Genomic DNA, 15385 nt, shown 5'->3' with positions numbered 1-15385 from the left:
CTCATTAACTCTTATTTCTCTTAACAAGGGACATTAGTACATTCCCCAACTGGCAACTGCTTATTATGTATTTCGTAATAAATTTATGGAATTCGGGTAGATAGATAGCACATTTTGAATAGTACTGTTTAAATATACAAATTTACACATAAAACTATCATTGTATTTTAACTATTTTGGTCATGATTTTTCAATGGTTTTTGGATTTTTTTGTTTTTTTTTTTGTTTTTGGATTTTAGATTTTTTGGTAACTTTTTTTTAAGAAAAAATAAATGAAGAAAAAATATCAAAAAGTCAAGTTACCTTAGAAAGATAAAGCTAATGAAATATAGATTTTAGTTTTTCTTTGAAAATTGACAAAAACCATCAAAATATATATTTCCTATTTAATAAGAAATTCACTTTTCTCAAAATCTTGATTGGCTAGCTATTAAGTAGATTTTTGGAGAAACTTAAACCATAATCAACTCTAAAATCTACAACCATTTTTCAAGGTCTTTATGTAGATCTACATATTAATGATTGAATAACTATCAAAGTTCTTAAACCTATATTGCTATAAAATACATGCAAAATGTGTTTCAAATGTCTTCTTTTGTGGTATGTAATTTGTAAAAAGAAGTAGTGCACTAAGATTTTTTATGCATATTGTCATTACTCATTAGTGGTAGTTGGGATAAAATCTTTACATGTAAGAGAATAAACAAATTCTAATTGTTGATGAGTCACGACTTTCATCGACCATTAATACTACTTTTATGACTTCATATATATTACGATTGGGGAAATTTATATAGTTGCAAAGATTCACATAACTAGAAACAAGAACATCCCTTCTTTAATTTAAAAATAAAAATAAAAAAATTAACCAAGACCCTAAAATCTTTGTATGAATCTAGGACCAATAAATAAGTGTTGGTGAACCATAAAAGCTTCCTCTCATAAAGACGAACGAAAAGAGGCTCATGCATCATCTTATTATATAAACTCCATCAAACCTATTCTTATTTTTTTGTTCTAATCTAAATATAAAATATTCAAACATAATCTTTCACCGTAATGGGTTTACAAATATTATGGTTAGGTCGCATTGTTCTCGTTGTAACATTCATCTCCCATGCCTTGTGTTTTCCAGATCAAGGTATTGTTTTTTTTACGTATCACTCAATGTGTGACGATGTATATTAATTAGCATTTGAAACTTATCGTATTAATAAATCGTGAAAATTATTATTTTTTTACGTGAAGCTGGCTATTACAGTTTTATGAAAGATGCAATACTTGCACCAATGTTCGCTCGGTTCGACTACATAATCATCGGAGGAGGAACCTCCGGTTGCGCGTTAGCCGCAACGCTATCTCAAAACGCTAGCGTTTTGGTTCTCGAACGAGGCGGCGCTCCTTACGATAATCCGACGGCCACAGATATCGGAAACTTCGCCAACACACTCTCAAACACATCACCCAAATCGTGGTCGCAGCTTTTTGTATCCGAGGACGGAGTTTACAACACACGTGCCCGCGTCCTCGGTGGAGGCTCGGTGTTAAACGCCGGGTTCTACACACGTGCGGGAGATGAGTACGTGAAGGAGGCTGAGTGGAAGAGCGATGAAGTTGAAGCTGCTTACGAGTGGGTCGAGAAAAAAATAGCGTTTCAACCGCCCATGATGGGATGGCAAACGGCGTTAAAAGATGGGCTTTTAGAGGCTGGTGAGTTTCCGTATAATGGTTTCACGTACGATCATATCAACGGGACTAAGGTCGGTGGTACGATATTTGACCGTGCTGGTCATAGACACACTGCGGCTGATTTGTTGGAATATGCTAAGCCGGAGACCATTGTTGTCTACTTGCACGCTTCTGTTCACAAGATTCTCTTCACCACCAAAGGTATTTGATTCTTTTACACATTTGTTTTTTTTGTTTTTTTGTATTTTTCTTTGTTATATTATTTGTAGAAACGGTCATATATAATTAGGGTGGTCATATAAACCATATTAAGCTGTTGTAGATTAAAAAATGAGAGCTTTAAGTATAATTGGGGTAGTCATCTATACACTATACAGTTTAGATTTAGTTTGGTTTGGTTTTATATGTCCACTTCCACTAAAAGATACAAAAACTACGTTTTGGACAGGAAGGCCAAGGCCAAAAGCATACGGAGTTATATTTCAAGACGCCAACGGAGTGTTACACAAGGTAGAGTTAGAGAAGAACGCAATGAACGAGGTGATATTGTCGGCGGGTGCTATCGGGAGCCCGCAGTTGTTGATGCTGAGCGGTATAGGTCCCACGGCTCATCTCGCGGCTCACGGGATTAAACCGGTGGTCTTAGATCATCCGATGGTAGGGCAAGGGATGGGAGATAATCCGATGAATGCAATCTTTATTCCTTCTCCTACGCCCGTCGAGGTTTCTCTAATACAAGTCGTTGGAATCACAAAGTTTGATAGTTACATTGAAGGAGCAAGTGGCGTCATCTTCACTTATAGTTGGACCCGTAAATTTTTCGATGGTGTTTTGAATTATCTCAACGAGGTATAACATATTATATTATTTACACACTCAAAGTTATTATATAACTTTGTTATTTATATCCATGAAACTATATGTTAAATTTGTCTTCTTTCGTTGTGTAAGATGCAGGCAAGTCGTACTGCTAGTACCACATCTCCAACATTGTCAACCCAATCCATTACAGATTTTTTCAAATCCATGGATCCTCTATTGAATGCGACCACGAGAGCCGGTTTGATCCTCCAGAAAATCGCGGGACCGGTCTCAAGAGGTCATTTGGAGCTTAGGAACACAAATCCAGATGATAATCCTTCAGTGAGGTTTAACTACTATCAAGATCCAGAGGATCTAAAGAAGTGTGTTGAAGGGATCAACATCATTATTAAAGTGATTAATTCCAAGGCATTCTCCAAATTCAAGTACCCGGACGCGACCATAAAAGGCCTGCTCGATTTAATACTTAGCGTTCCCACCAATCTAAGGCCGAGGCACTTAACCTCAGCATTCAATTTGAAGCAGTTTTGCATTGACACTGTGATGACTATTTGGCATTACCATGGAGGTTGCCAAGTTGGAAGAGTGGTCGACAAGAATTACAGGGTCTTAGGGCTCGATTCATTAAGGGTCATTGATGGATCCACATTTCTAAAGTCTCCTGGGACTAATCCTCAAGCTACGGTTATGATGCTTGGAAGGTAGATCATAAATGCATAAAACAAATGATCGAATGATCCAACATATGTTGAAGATTTGATTAAATGATTGTTTTGATGTTATGTGTGTAGGTATATGGGCCAAAGGATTCTTCAAGAGAGGGCAACTTACCGCAAAAAGGATGATGAATCATAAGATATTACTTAGAGACATTTACTTTGAAAAAATCTTGATCTTGGAATTGATTTAATCAAATGTATGATGAACTTAAATAGGCTGAATGTGTACATCTGTCCATGTTCTGTTTCTATTATGTATAATAATGCTGGAACTACTGAACTTTGGGACTTCTGGTTTTTGCAAAGTCTCGGAATATTAAAACCAACAACTAAGTCGGCAGTACACATAAGTTTCAGTAATTAAAGTATTAGAGATTTAACATCCATATGAGGGCAAAAGCAAGCAAAATACATACAGAGTTCTCTCTCTCTCTCACTCTCTGGTCAGATTCTCAATCACCACCGACTTGACGCTTCCACGAGTCTTCAACGATCAGTTCATCAACTCCCCATTCCTCGAAACTGATTCAGAGTCATACAGTTAGTCACAAGAAAAGAAGAGATCAAGTGAAGATAGAGAAGAATATAAGCTCAAAAACTCTGAATTTTTGATTAAGATTGTTGCAATGCTCACCTCCCATCAGGTAGATAGCGTCTGATAGTGAATGGAATCTTCCTTTGCCTAAGCTCCTTCATTGCAATCTACAGCCAAATCATAATAAATTAGCTCAAGCCTTCGAATAATATAAGTTTACTGACATACAGAACATGTCAGAAAACAACAACAAGGAAATAACATACCTCAAGTGGATCAGTCTCACCCTCTAGTTCGACCATGACAGGAGCATTCATGCTGTATCAGACAAAAACCAGTAAATCAAACTTTTCGAGCCTTCTTGACAGTACAAAAGATTGTTCTAAGTCTAACTAACCCAAGTACTCTCAACAAGGTTTTTACAAAAATGATGATAATTTCTTGACAAAATGAAGATCTCCTAGATAAGGAGTACATAGTTGTGAATGTGATACTCATGAAATTTGAAGGGGAAGAAACCAAAGAACCATACCTAATCTGCAAAGCACGAGTACCGAGGATACGTGCACGCTCATACTTGGTCATAAACTTGGACGTTTTCCGTGGACGTTGTACAGCTTCCGTTTCAACCTTATCTTCTGTTTCAATTGGCTCACCATTGATATCCTCCTCTTTCATATCAGCATCTTCCTCTACTCCTTCCTACACACACAACAACAATCAGAAACAGAAGGTTGTATAATAATAAGCAACATCAATGTCTCTTCTACAAAGAAAGAAACTTTAGCTTACTTCAATCTCTGGCTCCACTGGCTCATCCTCATATCTGCAATTGAAAGTCCCACAATCAAACAATTAGCAAGAAACCAGTCTGAGATTTCACTAGAAAAAAGCTTAGATAGTAACAAAACAAAGTCGCTTTTTTCTCAATCAAACGCCGATGAAACTAGGGTTTCTACCTTAAATGCTAAGCCGAACAAAACCGAAGCTAAGGTTTCATCGAGAGAAACCCATTTATAAAAACTGTTAATTTAGAGACAATAGACTAATCCAAATTCTGCTCTGAATCGTTTACGAATTCGTCGAGAGAAAAAAAAAAATCGAATCTTTTTGAAATCGAGTCACAGAAATAATGAATACACATAAGGAAACGGAGAGAGAGCAGGAGAGGAGAATTACATACCCCAAGTCATCGACTTCGTTGTAATCTTCGTCAGCCATTAGAGTCGATTTTTTTAAGAAATCGCTTCTCCTCCTCCGCCTCGATGATAAACCCTAACAAATCGTTGACGATGGAGAGAGAGAATGCGTTTGCGTTGAGTTGACCCCACCACTCTGAATAAATTGATATTTATTCCGGTTTACTTATTGAACCGTATATTCGGACCATTTTATTTCAAGCCCAATTTAGGCCCATATAAGCCCAGATCGTGGTCGGTGCATATGAGCATCGAGTTATAGCTTCAGCAAGTATGTATATATTTTGTGTAGTATGGTGGGTGACACACACATTGATGTAAACTGACCTGGAATTATATTTGTATTTGTGAAATTGATTTAACTAGATTTTTGATCTTATTTATTCGTAAAATCAGTATTAGTATATGTTATTTATTCATGAAAATATGTGATACAATATACAGTACTGATTCTGCTTTACGGTCTCTGATTGGAGAAAACAAAGGAATATTTTAGAGTTTCTTCTTTGGACGATGAATAGCCAATACTGGTCTCATTTAGTTGGAGAAACGATCGAATAATCATAATATTTTCCTCGAAAAGCAGCTCTCTCTCGAAGAATCCTTTGCCCCATGTACCTACACATATAACACTCCAACAATCATATATATCTCTCCAAGAATCATACATGATCATTTGGTATCAGCGTACTTTACCTTCCGAGCATCATGACCGTGGCTTGTGGATTAGTCCCCGGAGACTTGAGAAATGTGGATCCATCAATGACCCTTAAGGCATCTATGCCTAAGACTTTGTAATTCTTGTCGACTACTCTTCCAACTTGGCAACCTCCATGGTAATGCCAAATTGTCATCACTGTGTCAATGCAAAACTGCGTCAAGTTGAACAATGAGGTCTCGTGCCTTGGCCTCAGATTGATGGGAAGACCCAACATGACATTGAGCAGCTCACGTGCCGTCACACCTGGGTACTTGTACTTGGAGAAGGCATTAGAGTTTATCACTTTAATAATTGTTTCAAGTCCCTTAACACATCTCTTAAGATCTTCTGGTTCTCGGTAGTAGTTGAATGTCACTGAAGGGTTATCGTCTGGATTTAAGTTCCGGAGTTCTAAGTAACCTCTTGAGACCGGTCCGTCTACTTTGTGGAAGACCACGCCCGCATTTTCAATTATGTTCAATCGAAGCCTCTGCATGCATAATGCGTCATGAAGAAAGGCAAACATATAGTCTCATGCATGATTTGAGTAACAAGTTATAATAACTTTTTAAGTGTATTTATAATATATTGTACCTGGTTGAGAAGATCCAACATACCATCGAATAATTTATGGGTCAAGTTAAAAGAGACGTTTAAGCCACTTCCTCCTTCAATGAAATCATAGAACTTAGTGATTCCAACGACCTGTACGAGGGACAGTTCTACAGGTTGAGGAGAAGGGACGATCGCAGCGTTCATCGGATTATCTCCCATCCCTTGCCCAACCATGGGTTGATCGAGGACCACCGGATCCACCCTATGGGACTCAAGATGAGCCTTAGGACCCACACCACTCATCATCAATAGTTGCGGGCTACCAATGGCTCCCGCAGACAAAATCACCTCGTTCATTGCGTTCTTTGCCAGCTCTGCCTTGTGGAACACTCCATTCTCGTCTTGATATATTACTCTGGACGCCTTAGGCCTCTCTCCTTCTGTCCAAAACAGAGTTTTCATATCCAAAGTTTATAAAAAAATTAAAAACAAGATGTGAATATGAAACTATATAAACATCAACTACCTCTAGTGGTGGTGAAGAGGATCTTGTGGACAAGAGCGTGCAAGTAGACAACAATCCCGTTCGGATTAGCATACGCTAATAGATCTGCAGCTGAGTGTCTATGGCCGGCAGGGTCAAAGATCGTACCGCCGATCTTAGTCCCATTGATATGAAGGTACGTGAAACCATTGTATGGAACCACTCCAGCTTCCAAAAGCCCATTTTTAAGTGCCGATTGCCATCCCATCACTTGTGGCTTGAACACAAGTTTCGTCTCTACCCACTCGTAAGCAGCTTCCACTTCATCGATATCCCATCCAGCCATCTTCACGTAAGACCCCTCGGCACGTGAGTAAAACCCAGCGTTCAACACCGAGTCTCCACCGAGGACGCGGGCACGATGGTTGTAAACGCCGTCCTCGGATATGAAAAGCTGCGACCAAGCTTTTGGTGTGGTGTTTAAGAGTGTGTTGGCGAAGTTTTCGATATTGGTAGCCGCAAGATTGTCATAAGGAGAGCCGCCGCGTTCAAGAACCAAAACGTTGCGTTTTGAGAGAGCGTTGCGGCTAATGCACAACCGGAGGTTCCTCCTCCGATGACTATGTAGTCGAAGCGAGCATAAGTTGGTGCTACTGTTGCATCTTTCATAAATCCGTAATTTCCTGTTTTGACGTTAGACAATTTTTATAAACTAACATAACGTATCAGGAGTGACATGTTATTGAACATGTCCAATTGTCCATGATGAATGGTAACTACTAATTAACTATTATATATGATTTGTACCTTTATCGGAATAACATGGGCTGTGGAATATAAAAATGACCAGAATAAAACAAAAAATATGAAAATCCATTGCGCGCAGTTTAAGAGTAGATTCCCAATGTTCTATATCTTTTGGAGATTAAAAGAAACACTACTATATATAACAAGATGAAGTATGAGCCCTTTGTTCAAATTTGATTAGTTCCCCAATTTATGGGTTTTTTTCTTACAACCAAACGATTTCGTACTGAGATACACACACAAAATCAAGAAACCACAGTTATTACTTAGTTTTCTAAAGTTTTTTTTTCTGTAGCAAATAACATCGGAACATAAAAATATTATTACGGTATGAGTAATTTTCTATATATTTTTTTATATTAGCGTTAAATTTATCAAATATAAAATCATCCAAACTTGTCCAAATTTAAATAACAATTAACAAATAATTTATCTGCTCCTATTGCTATTTTCTTAATATCATTCAACTTTTGCCATTGAGTTAAAAATTCTCTTAAAACAGTTTATTTTAGAAAAACAAATAGTCAGTACGTACCATAATTAAACTAATTAAAGTCTTTATTGCTTCCTCTTAAAAGTTAAAACCAAAGAAAGACATCAACTTAAGCTAACAATGCAACTTCAGATTAATAAAAAGATTAACACTTTTTTTGCAAATAGTAAATAAGAAATGTTTGAGTTAAAAGGATAAATCAATAATCAACATCAATCACCACTCTCTCGTTCTTTGTAAATAACTTCACATCTTGTACAACACAAAACTACCAACGCAGCGTGAAGTGCCCGTCTTACCTTCGTATTCTTTTGGGATTTCTTCCTTATTCGTTTTGTTATTTCCTCAGTTTGAGATTATACCATTTCAATCCTAATAGGTAGGATTTGTGGTTTAAATGTCTTAGTTTTGACAGATACAAAAACTTTCGTCTCCTCTCTTATTCTTTCCCTTTTTGGTTCTTGTAATGCAATGTATTAACTACTACAAATCAACAACAAAAAAGGAAAATATTTCAAACCTTGTCACAACAATTGGGCTCTCATTGTTTGGTCCAGAAAGAATGCAAATTCACCTAGCAACAATCTCAATTTAGAACCTTAGGCTTCTTGCTATTTTTCGTGGAAAGCGGCCCTTTCCCTAAGAATTTTCTGCCCCATGTACCTAAACATAGTAGTCTAACAATCATTTTTCAGTTTCCAACAATATAATCATATATTCCTTATGGATATTGTGATGGTTTTGGTGCTTACCTTCCGAGCATCATGACCGTGGCTTGGGGATTAGTCCCCGGAGACTTAAGAAATGTGGATCCATCAATGACCCTTAAGGCATCAATGCCTATGACATTGTAATTCTTGTCAACCACTCTTCCAACTTGGCAACCTCCATGGTAATGCCATATAGTCATCACAGTGTCGATGCAAAACTGCTTCAAGTCGAAAACTGAGCTCAAGTGCCTCGGCCTCAGATTGGTGGGAAGGCCCAACATGAGACCTAACAGCTCACGCACGGTCACACCAGGGTACTTGTACTTCGAGAAAGCCTTGGAAATTATCACTTTAATAATGGTCTCAACCCCTTCAACACACTTGTTCAAATCCTCTGGTTCTTGATAGTAGTTGAATGTCACTGAAGGGTTATCGTGAGGGTTACTGTTCCGGAGCTCCATGTGTCCTCTCGAGGCTGGTCCATCTACCTTTTGGATTATTATACCCCCATTGATCATCACGTTCAATCCAAGATCCAAGGGTTTTAAAAAGTTTACGATAGACTTGGTCAGGACTTTCCTAGACGTAGTATGGCTTGTCTGCATAAACGTACCATTGTTAGATAAAAAGATATAATCTTATAAATAATAAGCCTTTAAAAATATTTATGTTATATATATACCTCGTTAAAAAGATTTAAAACACCATCGAAAAACCTACGGGTCAAATCAAAAGAGAGACTCAAACCACTTGCACCTTCGATGTAACTATCAAACTTTGTGATCCCAACAGCTTGTACAAGGGATACTTCTAAAGATTGAGGAGAAGGGATGAGTAAGGGGTTAAGGGGATTATCAGCCATTCCCTGCCCAACCATGGGGTGGTCTAGAACGAGTGGTTTCACGCCACGAGCAGCAAGATGGGCTTCAGGACCCACGCCACTCAGCATCAACAGTTGCGGACTACCCATGGCTCCAGCTGACAAGATCACTTCGTTCATTGCGTTATTTGCTAGCTCTACCTTGTGGAACACTCCATTTGCGTCCTCAAATATCACTTGGTACGCTTTTGCTTTTTGGCTACCTGTTTTATACATTTTAAAGTTGATTTTTGTTTCAAGTAAATTTAACTAAGAATCATTCGTTAAATTAACTAAATCATAAATTAAGTGAAAACGAAAAAAAAAAAGTCAATAAAATCAGGTTGTCCATTAATACTTGACCATTAACTATCAACCAATTCAATGTCTAGCTATCAACCAAGTACTCATAAACCATAACTCATAATCTATCAACCAATTCAATGTCTAGCTAGAGTTTAAAAACACGTTTTTCTTTTCTTTCAACAAACTATCATTAATTGGCTTAATTTAAAATTACTTATTAATTTCTATATGAATTTTTTTATATAGAAAATGCTTCTTTCTCTGGGAAAATAACATTTTTATGTTTTATTCTCTAGACATATATTAATACTATATTACAACTTTTAGAAAGTGATATAACAATAAAAAAAATGTTTTCAGAAAATAAAAAGATTAAAATCAGTTTATTCGGTAAACCCCTAAAACAAATGTGATTATGTCCAACCAAAAAAAAAACAATTGTGAATATGAATTGAGTACCATTGGTGGTGAAGAGGATCTTGTGAACAGAAGCTTGCAAGTAAACAACAGTCGTGTCCGGATTAGCATATTCTAACAAATCCGCCGCCGTGTGTCTATGACCAGCACGATCAAAGATCGTACCACCGATCTTTGTCCCATAGATATGATCGTACGTGAAACCGTTGTCCGGAAATTCACCAGCCTCCAAAAGCCCATCTTTGAGTGCCGATTGCCATCCCATCACTTGTGGCTTGAACACAAGTTTCTTCTCGACCCACTCGTAAGCAGCTTTCACATCATCCATCTCCCACTCAGCTTCCTCCACGTAATCATCCCCGGCACGCGAGTAAAATCCTGCGTTTATCACCGAGCCTCCACCGAGGACACGTGGCCGTGTATTGTAAACGCCGTCCTCGGAGACGAAGAGCTGCGACCACGAATTCGGTGTGTTGCTTAAGAGTGTGTTGGCGAAGTTGCCAATATCACTGGCCGTGGGATTGTCATAGGGCGAGCCACCACGTTCAAGAACCAAAACATTAGCGTTTTGAGAGAGCGTTGCGGCTAATGCACAACCTGCGGTTCCTCCTCCGATGATTATGTAGTCGAAACGAGCTAGCTTTGGTGCCAACGTAGCATCTTTCATAAATGTATAATGCCCGGCTTTACGCCCAAAACAAAATTAAAAAAACATAAATATTGAAGTGAATACTAGAATCCAACATATCATCATCACACATTGAATGGTATCTATAGGAAAGCAATATTGTACCTTTCTCGGAATAACAAGAGCCATGGAAGATGAACACTACGACGAGAATAATACGGAATATATTATGAATACATGAGTTGATCGTCATTATACCACGGCAGTGCAATATTACTAATCAAAGCCAATTACTATATAACGGTCGATTGTAAATTAAATGTATATTACAAAAAGTCAAAGACAGATCTGCAAAGAGTTGTTTATAAAGTCATCCTATAACAAATTGACTAATAATGGTATATGCCATGTGAGGACGGAAGAAATGTTGTTGACATTAGTATACAAAAACAATAGAGATATACGACAATACACCACATGCATTATGCAATTTGTATATAGTTATTACATTTTTATAGTTGTTAACATATTCTTGTGAATTAATAAGAATTACAAGTTCACGCTTCTTAAGCATCCAAATCCATGGACCATGATAATGGTGTGTCTTAAACCAAAGCCTCTCTCTATTCAATGATTAGGTGAATCCCGTATTACACGCAAGTATCAATATTTTCTTTGTAATAAGATGATGAGAAAAATATTTATAATCAGTATTTAGTTGAAATCATTCTGTCGGCTTTTAATTAATTAAACTAAACATATTTTAAACGACTCGACGACGTTTTTAATTCATAGTGCTACAATACTTTAAACGATTGGTTTCGAAGAGCAATCATTTTATAGACAGTGAAGTATGGTTAACTGCAAATTTATCAAACAGGACTAAATTTATGAATTCGGTTGGCGTCTTGTACTACTACTAGTAGTCTACTACCGAGAGTGGTGAGCCTCAAGCACAACTCGGTAAGCGCTAACCGAACATATTCGTAACTCATGAGCCACTGCGATCAAAGTAGTATCCAACTATATTTTCCTATCGAGTAGACAAGTAAATCTAACCTATATGAGTTTATCCGACCAGCTTTATACAATGTAGTTATCGTATCTAGCCCTGGCGATACACATGTGCAACAAGTGCATTTGCACTGGGACCATTAAATTAAGCCCAAATTTTTGTGATCTTTTCATAATATATATATATATATATATATTTAATTATGCTGAATTTATATCTAAAAACTTCTCAAATTTATATTTTTAAGTTTAATTTTGAGGTTCAAACTTAATAAACAAATGAATAAACCCAATGAAATACAAAACTCAATGTATTTTACTTTTCTTTTTCTTTTTATTTGACATATTTTACTTTCTTTTATCTTATAATTTGATAAAAAAAATAAGATTTTTTTTTAGTTGCACCGGGTCATTCTGTTGAATGAACCGACCCCTCCATATCTTCACACTGCTATATCCCTAACGTGAGTGATTAACTATTTCTGTACTGCATACGGATTAATGAATATTTTAAGAATATGATAATTTTCAAAAAGCAAAATTTCTAACCTATAAAATTATGAGTCCCACTCGTCATTATAATTTTAAAACCTCGGCCACCGCCACCGTGCACCTTTACCCAAATAGTGTAAGTGTATGTGGGCAAGCTCAAGTTGAAGATGAAGTTCAGGAATCTGTAGAAAATATTATGTACAAGCTTCTGTCTCGGCACAAGCGTCTGATGTATGCACAAGCGTCTGTCTGATAAAAAAGAATCAGAGGCATGTTGATTTTGTTTGTATGTCTTGGTTTTGAAGATTTATGAAGATATACTTAAGGCACGTTTTGAGAAATTACTTGGAGGTAAAGCACGATGAAAAAGGAAGCTTAAAGATATTTAGAAAATTTAATGGAAAAGGAAATATTCGTTTAACAAAGAATAAAGTTAAATGGAATATTTCCTCTTGATTTTAGGAAAGTTTTTAGCTTTGGGAGAGACACGAAATCCCTTAAATATAGAGGGTCTAGGACTTAGAAACTTTCTCTTCAGAACGTGAAAAAGAGAGGAAAAACCTTGTAAGCCTTTTGGCATCTTTGGGGGAAAAGGGTGAGGGTTTTTGTTTTTAAGTGAGAGTCCTGGGTGTAGGTCAGTGTTATTGATCTTAGGGATCTCTTAGTGGGTTGGGAATAGATTGGGAACAAGCTAAGAAAAGATCTTAGGTTTGTGTAAGTCCAATATTGAGCACTAACTGTAATTGTGCTCAAGAAGTATTACCAACAAAGTTTGAGGACGTAGGCATTTGCTGAACCTCGTTAAAAATTGTGTGTCTCTTGTCTCTTCTACACTAACAAGTGGTATCAGAGCAGGCATCTGTGCAGAGTCTGACTCAACAAACCGGTGAAGATCTTGGGAAGAAGAACATGGAGGCACAATCAATGTTATTCATAGAAAAAGACTTATTGGTGTTAGATCCAGATTATTATGGGATGTGGAAGGTGTTGATGATGCATAAAATTAAAGGAATTCATGAAGATGCATGGACAGCAGTCAAACTTGGATGGGAGTCACCGAAACAGACTGTTGTTGATTCTGGCGGAAATCAGGTGGTTGTTCCAAAACCCAACACAGAGTGGTCAAAATCTGACAAAGCTTTGTCCAGATTGAATTCTCTGGCACTTTCAGCAATATTTGGTGGCGTTCGCAGGGATCAGTTCTCATTGATTCAAGGTTGTACATCTGCTAAAGAGGCTTGGGAGATTCTGCAAACTATCTTTGAAGGTACAACAAGTGTGAAACGCACAAGGTTAGATATTCTTGCTTCTGAGTTTGAGAACCTAAGGATGTATGAGTTCGAGAACATTACTGCTTTTAGTGGTAGAATTTATGCTATTGCGAATGAAGCTAGAGCTCTTGGAAAGAATTACAAAAACAGGAAGTTGGTCAAGAAACTGTGGAGGGGTTTAGCTCATAGATATCATCCTGTGAAAATTGCGATGGATGTTGCTCTTGATATAAACAATATGTCTTTTTAGGAGGTAAAAAGTAGATTGCTAAACTATGAGTTGCAATACTTATCGTTTGATGTAGGTAAGAACACACAAGGAATTGATGTTTTCTCAGTCTGTGATAGTGAAGAGAACACAGTGGCTAGTAAAACAGGAGAATTTAAGAGTTTTGTGGTGCATAAAGGACGCAAGAGTTTGAAGATCATAGGAGAACAGAAAAGGAATAAGGTTAAGTGTCATGATTGTCAGGGCTTTGGTCATTTTAAATCAGATTGTCCTTCAGTGAGGAAGAAAGGGTTCAAGAGTCTACATTCGCCAAAAAGGAAGAAAAACACACAAAAACCTCAAACAAACAAGTCAAAGTTTGTTGCCCTTTGTTGCTCAACGAAACTTGCTGCTAATAAGTTGGAACTGAAGTCTGATAATGGAACAATTTGTTGTACATATCAGGACTCTGAGCCAGCAAAAGAAGAACTTAAATTGTTGTTGAATGATCAAATCAACACTTTGAGGAAAGATCTGATACAAAGGGAAAAGGAAAATCAGAGGCTTGTCACAGAGAAAAATGATTTGTTAAGCAAAATTTCAAATCTGGAAGAAGATCTAGCTCTGGAGAAAGTAAAGTCTTGTGATTTAGATAAACGTTTAGAAGATCAGTTAAGAAGCATCAAGATGTTGAGCAGAGGAACAAAGGATCTTGGCAAGATTCTGACAACTGGTAGAACATGTAATGTCAGATGGGGTTTGGGTTACCATGGAAGTGATTCTGGTGCAACTACTCAGTTTGTTAAAGGAGAAACCTTGGCTTCAAAAGTTGTAGATTCAAGTCTCTGTATATCTCCGTCAAAGGTCCGAAACGTGTCTGTCAGCAAGGAGACTAGTGACAACCGACTGAAATCTTGGCAGGCGTCTGTACACAACAACTTTAAGAGAAGAGTGATTGGTTGTTGGTATTGTAGGAAATCTGGTCATACCAAAGCTCAGTGTTACAAGTTCTTGAAGAGGGTAACACAAGTCATGAGAAGGAAGAAATTTTACAAAGAGGGTCAAAGATTCAATCAAATTTGGATCAAGAAGCATGATTTATATCGTCTTGAAGACTACACAAATCATGCATCAAGGGACAGACATTTGTATTCTGACAGTGGCTACTCAAGGAATCAGAGAGGTGTTCAAAGCAAGAGACGACATCTAAGACATGTGTATGAGAAATTCCAAGATTCAGGCCAATGGAGAAAACGTTGGAGACCGAGATGTTGAGCCAAAGGATGTCGTCTCACAGACCAGATAATAAGAAGAAAGACAATTGTCTGTTTGACGACTGATCAAAGTCTTGTGCTGATGGTTGATATTTTAGGATGCTTTGTCAAGGATGCTTTGTCAAGGTAAACTTGAGCTCTTAATGTTTTTTTAATGAGTTTTACCACTCAAGCAGGGGGAGATGGTGTAAGAAGAATATGAT

General features: G+C 37.3%; 4 protein-coding genes across 12 annotated transcripts; 1 reads left to right on the top strand and 3 right to left on the bottom strand.

The window, feature by feature from the left end:
• Positions 1-914: 914 nt before the first annotated feature.
• Positions 915-3520, top strand: LOC104761200 (protein HOTHEAD-like). Of its 4 annotated transcripts, none has more exons than XM_010484238.2 (5): positions 915-1141; positions 1249-1890; positions 2138-2538; positions 2641-3212; positions 3303-3520. In XM_010484238.2, the coding sequence occupies exons 1-5, from the start codon at positions 1060-1062 to the stop codon at positions 3364-3366; spliced, it is 1761 nt and encodes a 586-aa protein (XP_010482540.1). In that variant the 5' UTR covers positions 915-1059; the 3' UTR covers positions 3367-3520. The 4 variants fall into 4 exon arrangements, with proteins under 4 accessions (XP_010482540.1, XP_087355666.1, XP_087355668.1 ...); XM_087499540.1 differs by having other exon boundaries at positions 966-1141; positions 2647-3212; XM_087499542.1 differs by having other exon boundaries at positions 977-1141; positions 1262-1890; positions 2647-3212.
• Positions 3521-3525: 5 nt separating this feature from the next.
• LOC104761201 (DNA-directed RNA polymerases II, IV and V subunit 6A) lies at positions 3526-5128 on the bottom strand. Its single transcript, XM_010484241.3, has 6 exons — positions 4949-5128; positions 4558-4591; positions 4298-4467; positions 4032-4083; positions 3865-3932; positions 3526-3752 (listed from the first exon to the last, which is right to left on the bottom strand). The coding sequence occupies exons 1-6, from the start codon at positions 4984-4986 to the stop codon at positions 3683-3685; spliced, it is 432 nt and encodes a 143-aa protein (XP_010482543.1). The 5' UTR covers positions 4987-5128; the 3' UTR covers positions 3526-3682.
• Positions 5129-5343: 215 nt separating this feature from the next.
• On the bottom strand, positions 5344-7634 carry LOC104761199 (protein HOTHEAD-like). Of its 3 annotated transcripts, XM_087497472.1 has the most exons (5): positions 7511-7634; positions 6746-7386; positions 6259-6659; positions 5661-6154; positions 5344-5582 (listed from the first exon to the last, which is right to left on the bottom strand). In XM_087497472.1, the coding sequence occupies exons 2-5, from the start codon at positions 7047-7049 to the stop codon at positions 5498-5500; spliced, it is 1284 nt and encodes a 427-aa protein (XP_087353598.1). In that variant the 5' UTR covers positions 7050-7386; positions 7511-7634; the 3' UTR covers positions 5344-5497. The 3 variants fall into 3 exon arrangements, with proteins under 3 accessions (XP_087353598.1, XP_087353599.1, XP_087353597.1); XM_087497473.1 differs by lacking the exon at positions 7511-7634 and having other exon boundaries at positions 6746-7391; XM_087497471.1 differs by lacking the exons at positions 5344-5582; positions 7511-7634 and having other exon boundaries at positions 5657-6154.
• Positions 7635-8312: 678 nt separating this feature from the next.
• On the bottom strand, positions 8313-11186 carry LOC104761198 (protein HOTHEAD-like). 4 transcript variants are annotated; one of them, XM_087499821.1, is made up of 6 exons: positions 11089-11186; positions 10338-10979; positions 9396-9796; positions 8756-9312; positions 8578-8680; positions 8420-8483 (listed from the first exon to the last, which is right to left on the bottom strand). In XM_087499821.1, exons 1-5 carry the CDS (start codon positions 11174-11176, stop codon positions 8590-8592), a joined length of 1779 nt encoding a protein of 592 aa, XP_087355947.1. In that variant the 5' UTR covers positions 11177-11186; the 3' UTR covers positions 8420-8483; positions 8578-8589. The 4 variants fall into 4 exon arrangements, with proteins under 4 accessions (XP_019095432.1, XP_087355947.1, XP_087355946.1 ...); XM_019239887.2 differs by lacking the exon at positions 11089-11186 and having other exon boundaries at positions 8313-8483; positions 8578-8666; positions 10338-10971; XM_087499820.1 differs by having other exon boundaries at positions 8420-8680.
• Positions 11187-15385: the final 4199 nt, after the last annotated feature.

The sequence above is a fragment of the Camelina sativa genome, chromosome 18 (assembly GCF_030686135.1).
Source record: "Camelina sativa cultivar CO46 ecotype springtype chromosome 18, ASM3068613v1".
In the NCBI taxonomy this organism is placed as follows: domain Eukaryota; kingdom Viridiplantae; phylum Streptophyta; class Magnoliopsida; order Brassicales; family Brassicaceae; genus Camelina; species Camelina sativa.
The sequence above is the reverse complement of the archived record's forward strand: the minus strand, read 5'-3'. Positions and strand labels throughout refer to the sequence as shown.

What these genes read in the sequence shown, in the direction of transcription:
- LOC104761200 (XM_010484238.2), top strand. Translation starts at nt 1,060, where the DNA reads ATGGGTTTACAAATATTATGGTTAGGTCGCATTGTTCTCGTTGTAACA. An exon ending in CTTGTGTTTTCCAGATCAAG is followed by an intron (nt 1,142 to 1,248) that starts GTATTGTTTTTT and finishes TTTTACGTGAAG; the next exon opens with CTGGCTATTACAGTTTTATG. An exon ending in TTTTGAATTATCTCAACGAG is followed by an intron (nt 2,539 to 2,640) that starts GTATAACATATT and finishes TCGTTGTGTAAG; the next exon opens with ATGCAGGCAAGTCGTACTGC.
- LOC104761201 (XM_010484241.3), bottom strand. Translation starts at nt 4,986, where the DNA reads ATGGCTGACGAAGATTACAACGAAGTCGATGACTTGGG. An exon ending in AACGAAGTCGATGACTTGGG is followed by an intron (nt 4,592 to 4,948) that starts GTATGTAATTCT and finishes TTTCAATTGCAG; the next exon opens with ATATGAGGATGAGCCAGTGG. An exon ending in GTGAGACTGATCCACTTGAG is followed by an intron (nt 3,933 to 4,031) that starts GTATGTTATTTC and finishes ATTTGGCTGTAG; the next exon opens with ATTGCAATGAAGGAGCTTAG.
- LOC104761199 (XM_087497472.1), bottom strand. Translation starts at nt 7,049, where the DNA reads ATGGCTGGATGGGATATCGATGAAGTGGAAGCTGCTTACGAGTGGGTA. An exon ending in TGTTGGATCTTCTCAACCAG is followed by an intron (nt 6,155 to 6,258) that starts GTACAATATATT and finishes TTATGCATGCAG; the next exon opens with AGGCTTCGATTGAACATAAT. An exon ending in ACGGTCATGATGCTCGGAAG is followed by an intron (nt 5,583 to 5,660) that starts GTAAAGTACGCT and finishes TTATATGTGTAG; the next exon opens with GTACATGGGGCAAAGGATTC.
- LOC104761198 (XM_087499820.1), bottom strand. Translation starts at nt 11,176, where the DNA reads ATGACGATCAACTCATGTATTCATAATATATTCCGTATTATTCTCGTC. An exon ending in GATCCTCTTCACCACCAATG is followed by an intron (nt 9,797 to 10,337) that starts GTACTCAATTCA and finishes TGTATAAAACAG; the next exon opens with GTAGCCAAAAAGCAAAAGCG. An exon ending in TTTTAAATCTTTTTAACGAG is followed by an intron (nt 9,313 to 9,395) that starts GTATATATATAA and finishes ACGTTTATGCAG; the next exon opens with ACAAGCCATACTACGTCTAG.